The sequence below is a fragment of the Bremia lactucae genome, linkage group LG1, assembly GCF_004359215.1.
Source record: "Bremia lactucae strain SF5 linkage group LG1, whole genome shotgun sequence".
Classification (NCBI taxonomy): domain Eukaryota; phylum Oomycota; class Peronosporomycetes; order Peronosporales; family Peronosporaceae; genus Bremia; species Bremia lactucae.
In genome coordinates, this window is record NC_090610.1 from 9,129,317 (window position 1) to 9,142,487 (window position 13,171).

At 45.2% G+C, this 13,171-nt stretch overlaps 3 protein-coding genes across 3 annotated transcripts; 1 reads left to right on the plus strand and 2 right to left on the minus strand.

Annotated features, from left to right (window-relative positions):
* Positions 1-205: 205 nt before the first annotated feature.
* On the minus strand, positions 206-3,321 carry CCR75_001139 (uncharacterized protein; the record flags this gene model as incomplete). The annotated part of the gene is made up of 6 exons (XM_067959244.1): positions 206-1,321; positions 1,390-2,041; positions 2,115-2,253; positions 2,322-2,694; positions 2,765-3,098; positions 3,156-3,321. The coding sequence occupies 6 exons, from the start codon at positions 3,319-3,321 to the stop codon at positions 1,237-1,239; spliced, it is 1,749 nt and encodes a 582-aa protein (XP_067820485.1). The 3' UTR covers positions 206-1,236.
* Positions 3,322-3,564: 243 nt separating this feature from the next.
* Positions 3,565-5,337, plus strand: CCR75_001138 (uncharacterized protein; the record flags this gene model as incomplete). The annotated part of the gene is made up of 1 exon (XM_067959243.1): positions 3,565-5,337. One exon carries the CDS (start codon positions 3,565-3,567, stop codon positions 5,335-5,337), a length of 1,773 nt encoding a protein of 590 aa, XP_067820484.1.
* An 80-nt stretch (positions 5,338-5,417) lies between these two features.
* CCR75_001137 (uncharacterized protein) lies at positions 5,418-6,218 on the minus strand (the record flags this gene model as incomplete). The annotated part of the gene is made up of 1 exon (XM_067959242.1): positions 5,418-6,218. The coding sequence occupies one exon, from the start codon at positions 6,216-6,218 to the stop codon at positions 5,418-5,420; it is 801 nt and encodes a 266-aa protein (XP_067820415.1).
* Positions 6,219-13,171: the final 6,953 nt, after the last annotated feature.

Below are 13,171 nucleotides of genomic sequence, written 5' to 3' on the forward strand. Positions count from 1 at the left end.
TGCTACTTTATACAGTGAAGGTGAATTGCCTCGACTACTTCACGTACACGACGTGCAGAGAAAGGTTCGAAATAGCTAAGAAGTCTTAGCTACTAAGGGTTTCTTTTAAGGCTTTTCAAACAGGGAAAAAAGTAAAACTGTATTAAAATAATAAGTTCTTTCATAACGATCTTTTATTTACTGGATTTAGTATGTTAATAATTAACTTTGCAATACGCCTCCTTGCCCACCGCCTAACCGTGTCTTGTAGGGCAAGGTTGATTTAAATTAAATTCCAATTAATTGATCTAGTTTTGCTGTTCTTGTGGTACACATAAGTCTATAAGAGTTGACAAAGCCAAAAAAGCTTACTGTCACGATGAATGACGCCACCAAGTCACTTACTGTGGGAGTGCTAGCGTTACAGGGCGCATTCGAAGAGCATATTTCCATGCTACATGACCTCTGTCCGTTGCGTATTCGGGGTCAGATCATCACTGTAAAAGCAGTTGCTATTCGCTTGCCAGAGCAACTAAAACCGGTGGACGCACTAATTTTGCCTGGGGGTGAGAGCACTACGATCGGCAAGATAGCCGTGCGGTGGGGTTTAGTAGATCCATTGAAGAATTGGGTGAAACATAAACGCCCAATATGGGGTACGTGCGCTGGTATGATCATGCTAAGCCAGCACGCAAAACACGTTGAAGACGGCGGACAGACGCTCATAGGTGGTCTAGACGTTGAGGTCTCGCGTAACTTTTTTGGTGCGCAAGTGCACAGCTTTGAGATGCTCATTTCTGGTCCACCAGGCTTTGATACCGAGCCTTACAACGCGGTGTTTATTCGAGCGCCCGCCATTATATCAGTCGACGAAGAGATTGAAGTGCTATCGCGCGTGGTAAACGCCAAGCCTGCAGACGGCTCCGATCCCGTTGATGTCATCGTTGCTGCGCGCAAAGAAAACATTCTAGTTACAGCGTTCCATCCCGAGATCACGACGGATGCACGTTGGCATCAGTACTTTATTGAGACAATTGTCCTTCCGAGGGTATAGCTATAGAAATTTCGAATCGGATTTAAAAAAAAAAAGTCGATTTGTTTTTTTAGATGTACTTCTTGTGTATAAGGGTGCTTTACTTATGTATACACCTGCGTGCCAAAGCCAAATTTATAAACGGTGTTCTTAAGAATAACCAGGAGCCAGAAAAAGCATAAAGAGACGCGAGTACCAAATAGCGTACCCCTCCCAATCAAAATCTAACCCTGTACCGCATCAAGTGCGATACTCGAGTAAAATTTAACGTCCATGTCGGAATCGTTTACCATTTCCGTCAAACAGGGGCTGATTAAGTAAAAAGTGACGAATTAAATCATAAAGTATACCTTTCAAACAAAGAGCTAAGTACGTACCGAACTTGAGAAGCGACCACAGAGGCATCGGCAAGCTTACACAGCTGCTCTAAGGTCATCGAAGCCACAAATCTAACATTTGGAATCTTGTCATGAGCACCACGGATAGCCAACGTCATTAAGTGCGCCAACAAATCACTTGACGACTTTTCTACAGCCATTTGCTTCAGTGCGTGCAGGACATTGACGCGTTCTTGATATATTACCGATTTGTCAAAGATCTGGTTGAGACGCGGCATGACGTTCTGAAGGATAAAGTCGCTCCCAAGAGACTCGAGAAGCTTCGGAAGAATCTTTGTCGCACTGAGACGGACCTCACCGACCATATCCGTAAAGGCGCTTACGTAAATCTCGAGCAAGTGTTCCTGAAAGTACTGACCCCCTAGACTGCCCGAAAGCGCAGGAATGGACAAAACCACGGCCTCACGAACACGCCACTGCAGATCACGCGCCAAATCAGCGATTGCGGGGAGAAGCACCGACTCAAACGATGCCATCCACTGAGCAAGTAGTTCCATACGTTTTAAGATGTTCAGTCGTACGTCGACAACCTCATCTCGTAGAAAAAGCAGCAGCAAAGGAGCAAGCGTGGATTTCGACGTTGCTTCGCCAAGATGTGGTGCAAGTTCCATACACGCAACCGACGCAGCCGCTAGAATAACAATAAAACACAGTCTCCATACTCAAAGGGGCGTCCAAAGCTGAATAGTTAGATCAACACGTACTTCGAACGTTAGGAGCCGTGTCTTGAGATAGAGCCGACAGCAGTGGGAGGACTTCAGTCGTAAATAGCTCGCTTTTCACAATCGAAACGTATCCCGACAGATTCTTGGCAGCAGCAGCACGCACTTCGGCTTCTGTATCCTGTATCCAAACCAGCAATAAATCATTTCAACTCGCTACGCGCTAATACGAAAGCACATTTAATATACCTGCAATAAATTCGTAAAGCAGCCAAGGAGTTCGGATTCCGTAATCTGGATCCCCATGGCACGGGATAATACGAAAAAGTCTTTTGCAACGCTAAAGCGCACACGCCACGAGCGATCTTCGACAGAGGAGCGCACAACTGGCAGCACTTGCATCAAGTTTTCTTCTTGTGACAGCAATTCCGCAATGGCAGCCGAGTTTTCAATCGCCAAGAGCCGCACACTGTCGGTAAAGTCTGTTGTTAAGATGCGAAAGAGCGGTAAAATCAAGCTCGCAATGTGCTCGATTTCCATAGCGCCTGCAAAATTGCCAATATTGGACGCAGCAGCACGACGCACCATAGGCGTATCGTCTTCGCACATCTTCTCGTATAAACTGCATCACATGAAGCCATGTATGAACATACAAAGAAGCCCAGGGATTACAGCTTGGAGCTAGTACGTACTCGCGTAATTCTTTCTTACGTCCAGCGTCCGTCACTTTAGCGTAGATAGAAGCAAAGAGCGAACAAACCGATACGCGCGATGTAAACCAGTCTCCCTCGGCGAGACGCTTGGCCAGTGGGACCATGACGTCACCTACGTTTGGCACCACAGCCACGACTTTCTGAAAAGACGCAACGGCACGGTCCCGCACGACGGTCTCTTCTACGGCAGCAAGCACCTCGAGGGGTTTTACTAGCGCTGCAGCGTGCTCTGCACCGCCTACGAGATCAACAAAACCACCAAGCTCATCTGCTAGGGCTACAAGGACTTCGTCATCATCGTCTGTAGCTTCTGCTTCGTGTTGTTGTTAGGAATGGATATTTGTATTAAACTTGGCATAAAGGAGCTTACCCCGGAGAAATGGCAACAGATCTGAGCGCGTGCGATCTGGTCCAAGCGCTTGGGCAACCGTGCGTAGACGCCTCATGGCTTTGATACGCGTCCCAACTTCGTCGCTCTTTAGCTCCTCTCTAAGCAGCGTCATGGGGTACACTTCATCCTCTGAATGGCAAGACATTAATTGAAGGTTAGCGGTCAAGGAACCAGTTCGCATACAAGAACTAGGCTTTAAACGATGCAAGTACGAGCGCACCCATTGTAATAAGGCAAGAGTTGCCGGTCTGTGGCTGGTTTGGCGCTTTTGCTGTGCCTCGCTGATTCCGCAAACGCCCGTGAAATTCGTTTAGGTGCGAATAAAGAAACTATTTTATTCTTAAAGGGATTCGTGTAAGAAACACCAATTTATTAGTTTAAAAAAAACATGACGTTGCCCATGTGCGTAGAGTGTGAGGACACGGCGGCTGCCGTAAGCTGCGACGAATGTGACGATTTGTACTGCGCCTTGTGCTTTGAAGCACAGCATCGCTCTGGATCACGTCTTCACCACACCAAAATGGACCTTGTCGGCAGTTGTAGCGACGTATTAAATGTCAATGCCCTGCCTCCCAGGCTTTCTGTAATGCCTTTAGAAGAAAAAGCTTCGAATGACACGCAATCCATTCCTCCATTGTCTACTTTAAATCTCTCTCTGGCTACTGAAACACCATTAAATACCGAAGTGGTAGTGAACAATACTATCCCGAAGGAAGCCGAAGGCGCTGAGGTCGTGCAAGAGATTAAGGAGGAGACCGTGACAGCACTTTTGAAGGATGCGTCATATATCCCGCTGCGTCTGAATGAACATGAGCGAGCTTTGTTTAATTTACTTGATGCAGCGCTTAATGTGAGTGAGTATACGGACAAAGTGGATGTATTGTCAAATCGCTCGCCGCTAAAGCGCGTAATACAAGAACTGAATGAAGCCTTTAGCGTGTTGTCTGGACTTATGGTTGCGAATGACTTTCGCCAGGGCCGTCGACTTGTGCAGGGAAAGGATTTTAACGAGAATCACGAGTTTTTTTGCCAAGTCTTTGAGATCGGACGTCGCTATAAAATAATGAACCCGGAACGCATGCGCAACAATTACGGCAAGATGGTCTATTTACTACAGGATGCCAACTTGCGCGATTTGAAAGAATATCTAGGCTTTTCGTGTGTTCGTCCCATCAAGACCGTGGCTTCACTGCTTCAGGAACGTCAGGCTTTGGACATGTTATTGGATTCGCGCTGTGAGATGGCAACGTCTGTAGCGGCAACTTTTGAGTTCCTGGTCAACTCAGTCGCTCTACAGCGCTTTGCGTCGACGAAAAAACAAGCAATTGAGGAACTTGTGCGTGATTACTCGTCGGCTTTGTTGTCCGAAGAAGAGATCCGGCTGTGTCTTGCGTCCATTTCGGATAGCCAGAGCTATTTAACGTCCAATTTGTCACCAATCACGCGCATGATTAATTACTTAGAGAAGTATTTTACACCTGAAAAGGCAGAACCCGGGCTGAGTCTGGAGATTCGCGCTGGTAAGAATGGAGCAAGGCTGAGTCATAGCCACCACAGTCAGTATGAATACGTATTACAGTCCTTGCTATTGTGGAAGAACATGACATCTTCAATGCTGCGTCTATGGTGGGCAGTTGAGAAAGATATGCTAGGAGGCAGTATGTACCGCCTTCGGGATACTGGCCAAGGTCTTAATCGTATGCAGCACGCACCCGAGACGTCTCGCTTGATGCACTCGATTCTACAGCACACAAAGAAGTTGCGTCCTCGATGGGTAGGCTCTTCCATGGTGCATCTTGGCGACCATAACGTACCCAATGCTCTTCTGTTTATTGACAAGTATACGCAAATTTCGCGCATTTTAAGCCCAATCGTAAATACTGTGCATGACATTCCAGCACTCGCAGCAGAGCCCAATACTCGAGCCTATATTGAAGACAGCTTCGGCGGTGCCGAAAGTCTTCAGAAGCGAATCCTGTGTGATTTTTTTAAGCACGGTTTTGACGGTAGCGGGGCCGATAACTTCTTTGACGCAGGTTCGTGCATCGATGGCCGCCTCACGAGCGCTTGGAATTGGTGCTCTCGAATTGAAAAGAAACCCTTCTTTCACATATTCCTTATGGCCGGTTTTGTCGGGTTTGATGGACATTTTGAGAAATAGATCACGAGTGATTGTCATAGTTACCGCCCGAATTGAAGTTTTGAAAAATTATTTATTTAACAATAAAGCAATCAGTCGCGTCATAAACGATACAAGATAACGTGCTGATCATCACTCTGAGTAGGTAGAATTGGTTTGGCGTGATTAGAGGCCCCGCGTTGATCACACGTGTGGTCATAGGCTACGTGCTTTGATTGCACTCTGACGGCGTGGGGCACAACGTGCGTTGGTTGCTCACTCGCATTGCCAGTCGTCGCCAGTGGTTGTGATACCGTCCCCGCGCTCTGCGAGTCTTTCGTAAAGTACGCAACGTGCTCAAGCACGGGCTCAATGTCAATGAGCAAATGTTCTAAATATCGATCATCGGGAGCATGTAGCACCTGAGTGTGATTGTCTAGATGCTGGAGTTTCCTTTCATTATTGGCTTTACTGTTTGTCGAGTCGCAGATAGACATCCTCATGTCTTCTTCCTCATTGCGATTTACGATGCAAAACTCGGCGATTTTGCCACGTTTTCGTGTAGACCTTGGTAGCCACTGTGACTCAATCCTGTTAATAGGCCTTCTGCCTGGAGTCGTCGTTAAGATCGGAGCACTAAAGTCGGGACTCACCGAACCAATCGATTCACTTCGCACGCGGCGCTTCCATCGACTAAGCTTTTGTCGTAGCTTTTGCGCATGGGTCATAGCTTGCCGAGTGGACTTGGAGCCCACATGGTTGGCTATGGCCGTCCAGGGACCTTGCGGGAAATGCTGAAGGGCCTCCCAGAAACGACGTTGCTCTGCTAGAGACCACGCATGCTCCCCTGGTTTAGGAACTGTAAACTGTGTCGGCACATGCTTGGCTTGAAGCAGCTCGCTCATGACCTTAGGCGATATCATACTAAAGCCTGTTGCTCAATGGCGTGCTGCTTAATGAGATGAAATTGTTAGGCTTGGTCGGGTGCTATTCGCGCAATGAAGGTTGATGTACTCAACGTTCCATTCATCACAATCTGCCACTCTTGCAGCTTTTAACGTAGCGGCTCCTGTAGGCAAGGCGATGTGAGAAAGAGGAACTGAGTAGGACCCTTGAGAGGCGGAGCACATCTCGTCAGGCATGCAAGCTGGACGAAGAAAGGGGTCTTACTTTGGGACAGATAAATGTACTGAAAAGAATGTGGTGCTTAAAAGCTAAAATTTGAGGTCGGTCGATGTGACAATCCAAAAGCCGGCAAAATTGCTGGGGAAAATCCATAAGCTGGAAAGTCGAAGCCCAAATTTCACAATGACAATCCGGCTTTTTTATCTTCGAAAGCGATATTTTTCTTTACAAAAATATTTAGTCGAATCCCCATCCTGCAGGTGAAATTTGTAAACAAAATAGCAAACGATATACGGATTCTTCTCTGATATGAGAGCAGGAGCACACTTTAAAATTTACTTGACATACGCTTTGCTTGTCGGTGCCGAAATGATGCTAGCCCAAAGCAAATGATTATCCAGGTTACAGTTAGCTTAACCTCGCTCTTGAGTCTAAATGGCTCCTCAGTATGCTAAAAAGGCTACGGCTCCAAATTTGAAAAGATGGATAGGCGCGTGGATGGCAGCATTAAGTGCACAATGAATAATTAAGCTCGACTTCTTGGCGGGCATTTCTCTTATCATTGCTCTCGTATAAGTGTACTTTCCTCGGATCTATCCCGAATTCAGCTTGACTTTACAACTAGCGAAGAATCACAGGTGGATTTGGTATAACACATACAAACAAGATTGTGATAGCCAACCATCTGCTTGAGTGTTATAAACCCGCTTCGTGTATCATTCTGCAGTATCACCTTCGAATAGGATTTGAGCTCACTAAGCTGGCAGCGGGTCCTAAACATATTATAATCAGTATGTGATGTGATGTAGAGTCATGTGAAAACAAAAAGAAATGTCGCAAGAGCTTACGCATGCAATATTTAATTTCGGAATTGAACCCGATAGTCTATTCCCGTCTGGACCTAAGAGCTCGATATTCGAGCATTTTTCTCAACTTTTTTTTCTGGCATAAAAACATGTTTTTATCTGCAACAGCAATATAAACCAGAGGCGGGTGTCATTTAAGGGCTAGATGAGACGTTAATAACGCAGTACCTGAATTTGGGCCCGTTTGGAAGACAAGCAGCTAAAACTATTGGTGGAGCGGATTACAAAAGCTTCTTAATCACTTGACAAGGTAAATGCACAAGTTTTTTTATCATACATCGCTCTAAAATATTTGTCACTGTGTGCGTCGCAACTATACAGTTTTGCGTTTCGATAAACTTGATGACGGGAACAGGTTCAATCCTGGATTTTAAATATTGCCGATTTATGTCATATCTATCTTTATTTACGTTCTTTGCATACGTAAGGTCTTGCGACAACGTTTTGTTTTTACAAAGCTAAGGTCCATGACTAATGCAAATTGGCGACTCATAATTAACTTTCTCGGAACTGGGTCACAACACTGATCCCGAGAAAGCTTGCAGTACACGAGCTACTTGCAGAAAGTATTGTGTAGAAATATGCAAGCTAATATTGCATATTGTAAGAAAATTAGTGAATGCTTGTTTAATCTTAACATGTTATCAAACTCAGCACTTACGAACTTGCGATGGTGCCGCACCACGTTGGACTGTGCCTCAATTGGGAAAGCTCTAAGAAAATTTAACTTTCTAGGCAAAGCTTACACGTTAACGATTAATAAAAAGGCCAAGGGGAAAATAACATTTTTGTCGGCGGACAATTTATGCTACGGACACACCTCGAAAATAAAATTTTGTCTCCAAAGGAAGTTTTGTCGCAGACTTTAATGGTCGATTTAAATGACCATTTTAAAATCCGTGGTTCGTACTTCTCTTATTTAGTAATTGATTTTCGCCTTTGTACACCAAATGTACTCGGGGACTATGTAACATTAGGGCAACTTTAGCCCGTTACAAGGAGCGAGGAAAGGCCTCTTGTCACTCGATATTGAGTAAATGTTACTTTTAAGCAGTCGTTACGAAGTTTTCAGCGGCGCTGCTCGTCATAGACCTCTTCAAGACGCACATTTATCTCATTAATCGATTGCTACGCTGCTCGACTTGGTACTTAAGTGTGACGACATAGCAGCCGTGTTATGGGGCACCCTTTGCTGTACTGCTATCAGTACTAGTCAGCCTACACTAATTACAGTGAAGGTAGGGCGCCCCGACTATTTCACGTACACGACGTGCAGAGAAAGATTCTTAGTAGCTAGGAAGTCCTAGCTACCAAAGGTTGATTCCAAGATTCCAAGGCTTTAGAATAGGGAAAAAGTAAAACTGTGTTAATATATTAAGGGAGCCGGTATAGCCACACACCCCTTTTCGGTATAGCCCTCCCCCCCGGCTTACACCCCTAAATAATTCGATATCGGATTAGCCGGACGCAACTGCACGCTCAAAATTTCAAATCAGCAATTTTGTAGGAGGCACGGGTGCTAGCGGGCCCGATAAAGCTTGACACCTTGGTAATCCTACTGGATTTGGCCAATGCAAGATGCTTTGATGTAAAAGAGATGGCGGCGCTGTAAAAGAAGTTTGCGATGCTGGCTGAAAAACGGTGCGTGCAATAGCTGTAGTAAACCCTGGAAATCCCACAGGACACCTGGCTAGAGTTTCGGTCGGAAAGAGGGGACGTGGCGTTCTACAATATTTCCACTTGAAGCAGCTGTGAGCGCTTCCGAGTCTCCTTCGTTTCGCCTGTTGGGGCTTTTCAATGGGAACCAGACACTCGCGACATAACAAACCGTCGTGGAAGAAGAGCATCGACTATGCATGAGCATGTTCAGACTTGACGCGGCGTGAGAATGAATGTATAATGTTGCCTTACAACAAAAATTTGGCTATATTATCTAAAGTGAAAGTGTTAAGGCAAATACCCCGTTAAATTTGACCCCTAGCAACGTTTCTAAATTTCAATCTTCGCAGGTGTTTCGGCGGTATCCATATACTCGTCATCCGTATCTTCGTCAAGGAGCATCAACATCAGTTCTTGGCCGTGTCCATGGAGCATATTGACTGCCGTAATGATTTGAATCGAAGCCTGAAATGTCGTCAAGACGACCAGAAAGGCACATAATGTTGGAATCAACACATCGCCATTTGATGTTGCTTGGTGCAACTTTTCGGCGAAAGTGCAAATCCAACGAAACGCGTCACATATTGAAACCAACTAAGCAGTGTAAAAAAAAAGACGTTTCATGCATCATTGTCCTTGAAGTTTCTTCGGCAACTTGAAGCTCGTCGACCAGAACCTCGTGCAACTCCCACTACGTCTTAAGTTATTTATCAGCAAGTTGGTAAAAGCAAGCCGACGACCGCTTATGGGCTCGTGTCGAATAGTGGCTAGATTCTTGGCAAATGCCGTGTCGGTGCCTGGAACGTAAGCTCAAACTCGCTAACGAAAATGACGTAGATATATCTTGAAACGCAATCCGTTCGACAGCAAGAGAGCAGCTGGCTTGTATACTGGCTTAACTTGCAACATATTGCAACGTCACGCCAGGACGTGCGCCCGTACATTTTTTCATCCTGGAACGTGTCTTGCGCCATAACGTGTGCTTTGCACGTCGTTAGCGTTCGTTTACCCCATAAAACTCGGTCGTCTCCTTCGTGGCTGATGCTGCGCAATGAAAAGCGCTGTCGAAACGCCCCATATGCATTTGCCCCAAGAGTTCGCGTGGCGAGACAAAAATATCGAAAAAAGCGATAAATATCTAAAGCCCGTGAATCGTGTCAATTCATGGGCAATTTTTCTGTCCTTTCGTCAACATGTCGGCGTGGAAATTCGATTTGCTGCGAGCAGATTTTCATGGCCCATCGCCTGTTCCAGAGCTTTTCTTTCTTTCAAGGTGCGGCACTGACAATAGTTTCTTGACTTACTTTGAAGCTGTTTGGAGATGCTGCTCCTTTGACGTGTCTCGGTCGTAGACTATGACTGCCAAAGGATATGCGCGGCTGCGACAGTGCTGCTATTGAGCTCCTCCAGCAACGTCGCGAGCGTAAATCTCGAGACTTTGGCAAAAAACAATCCGAGCTTATGTTCACCCTTTTATTTCTTCGTGACGAGGCCATGTTGTTTCGGGCGATGTTTAAGCGTAGTTGCTTAAAGGCGGAGAGTGACAACATACTGGCAGGAGTCTCTTGTTGCCTCGACAAATGCGATGCGAGCGCGAAAAATTCACAAGCTTGCGATGGGCAAATATGCTACAACTTAGACATTGGCAAATACTAGTCTTGGGATTGAGAAACCGAGACAATTTTTCGAAGAATGTGTAATCGAATGGATGACAACGTTTCACGCCAAGCTTGTGGACATGTACCGCAGAATTTGCCAGTCTAGGACGTGGACGATTTTTAAATAGAAAAGGAATTAATGAAACATAGTACGTATATTGCGATTCTGTGGCCTGCTATATTCGCGAGAAGCTGCTTGCTAAGCGAACTTTTCTCGAAGTACCTGCATAAAAAAGTATCACAATTCTCGTGAGACCAAATCCTGTAACCTGAGTAGCAAGGTTGAGGAGATTTACCGCAACGATGGCATTAACCGGCGTGAAAAAGTTAGTAATTATTTTTGGTTTGACGACACGTGCGCTTGTTGTGACCTTCTTGTTCGCAGACCCCGCATCTCCGATTTTGTGGCCCTTCCCCGTCCTTTCGAAGTACTCAAATGCCGACGGATCGCGTTTGATATTCTTTAATCCTTTTGGCCGTCCACATGTAGCCGCTGAGGCCGGATCATTATCGATATGCTTAAAATAGATATTGAATTATTAAGATCTTGCTCCAGGAGGCGTTGTCTGTGCGGAGGCAAGCCTGAATGAAGCTCTTGCAACTTGGCCTGTATGTCCGAAAAACTTATCTTATCGTGCAGAGGTATCGCAGGGTGCAGGGTGGGGCTTATAGGCTTATTACACCACCAGTACTAGTGAAAGTGAGTTTTCTGTAATGTTTCTGCCATCTTTTGCAGCTTTCGGATTGTATGGGAGCACGGCAATCCTTTGGTGTTTGTAACATTTTTAGTGCACTCATCATGTACTCCATTGATAGAGCCTTTTGGGACTGCTTGAAAACCTACTGGAAGCAAAATGTGGTCAGTTCATGTATATTTGCTTGTGCTGTAAAGAACTAAATGCCAAAGGAAGCTATGTTTACTTCGTTCAACGCATGATGCGAAATCTTTCTGTTCCCATTTGTCCAAAAGCTCCCGACAAGGCGGATGACAATGTAGGAACGATCGTATGCAACGTTTTGACTGATACGTTCACGCTGCTGTTGAGCTGCTAGTACTAATTTCTCATAAACTTTTGCCAAGTCGCCCGTTGAGACTGCGATCCAGTTTCTTAGAGTTGCGTGTCCACCTTCAACGCGAGTAGTAGCTACATCCCCAAAATGATTCAATTTTTTGTCTACGCAAGAATGTATTTTTCTTTGTGCACAATCGATGTAGATAGCAAATATGTATAGCCAGTCTCATTAATAGTCTCCTTGAGGAGCACCCAGTTATCTTTGAAATCTGTTACACTGGCAGAGTGATACAGCTCGCACCACTTTGTGTAAAAAGAATTCGAGTCTTTATCTTTTGAGAATGTTTCTCTTATTTGTCAGCACGTTCTTATTTATATGCCATATGCAAAGAAAATTCTTTGCTTAAGGGAGAATCAGTGAGATTGCCGTTATGAATGTCCATTTTGGCCCAGCGATTCTGTCTTGAAAAACGTGTCTCATTTGTTGAAGTGCCCAGATGTAATCGTCCTCTGATTTGTGTCGCAAGAATATATAACGAAGGTAATATGACTGGTTTGTGCATGCCACACCCATGACATGGAGCAGTGGCATTTGAAAACCTGGAGATCTGTCCGCTCTTAGTACAAATAACATATATTTTCAAAACAATTTACTCACCTGTTGGTTTTGTATGTCGAATCAAGTATCAGAACGCCTCCTAAAGAAAAGTCTTTATCTGTTGAGATACAAGACTGGTGCAATTGAGAGGCGTGTGAGTTTATTCGACAATTGTTCTCGATCAAATACATGCCACATTGCATTTTCCTCCCGTGTGTCTCGTAGCGCTTCAAGAGCGCTGCGCCCAAGGAGAAATTCTTCGCGTTCACGTTTCAACTTGTATATATCTTGTCCAGTGGCTAGAAAAGCAGTGTCTGATCGCATCATGGTGCTCAAAATAACTCGAGGAGGTGCTCCACCTTTTGAAATGTCCTAAATTTGCTGCTTCTGCAACTAGTTTAACGCCCTGGCCTCTGGAAATGCTGCCTGATTATCGGTCGCCTCATGGTTTTGTGTTGCAACGACCACACTTACGCTCCATTCTTGCCCAGCATTTCCGTTCAGTTGGCGCTGAATAGTGACTGCCCATGAGCACAAGAGAAGCCTTGTTGACTTTTGGCGTATCTTTATGCTCTTGCTTCTGTACCCACCACCATGAGCGCAAGCAAGCCACACCTTCCTGGTTTTTCAATATTTGTCGGCCTTCGTGCGTTATTTCTTCGTTGAATAACCTTCTTGCCACGCGAACGTTTTGATTGCCTCCTCCGCTTCCTCTTGGGTCTTATAAATGTGTTCTGGGGGTGGATGAAGACCGAGTATTATTGTTGGTGGAGTTGTAGAATGCACACCCTGGAATAAACGCATTTAATATCTTTCATTGTAAACGGGGTGGCAATACCTTTCCTGTTATATGTTTTTATTGTTTAGGGGTGTGGCTATACCAAAGGGGTGTGTGCCTATAATGGTTCCCTATATTAAGCTTCTACGTAAAGATCTTCTATCTAATTCTGACTTTAT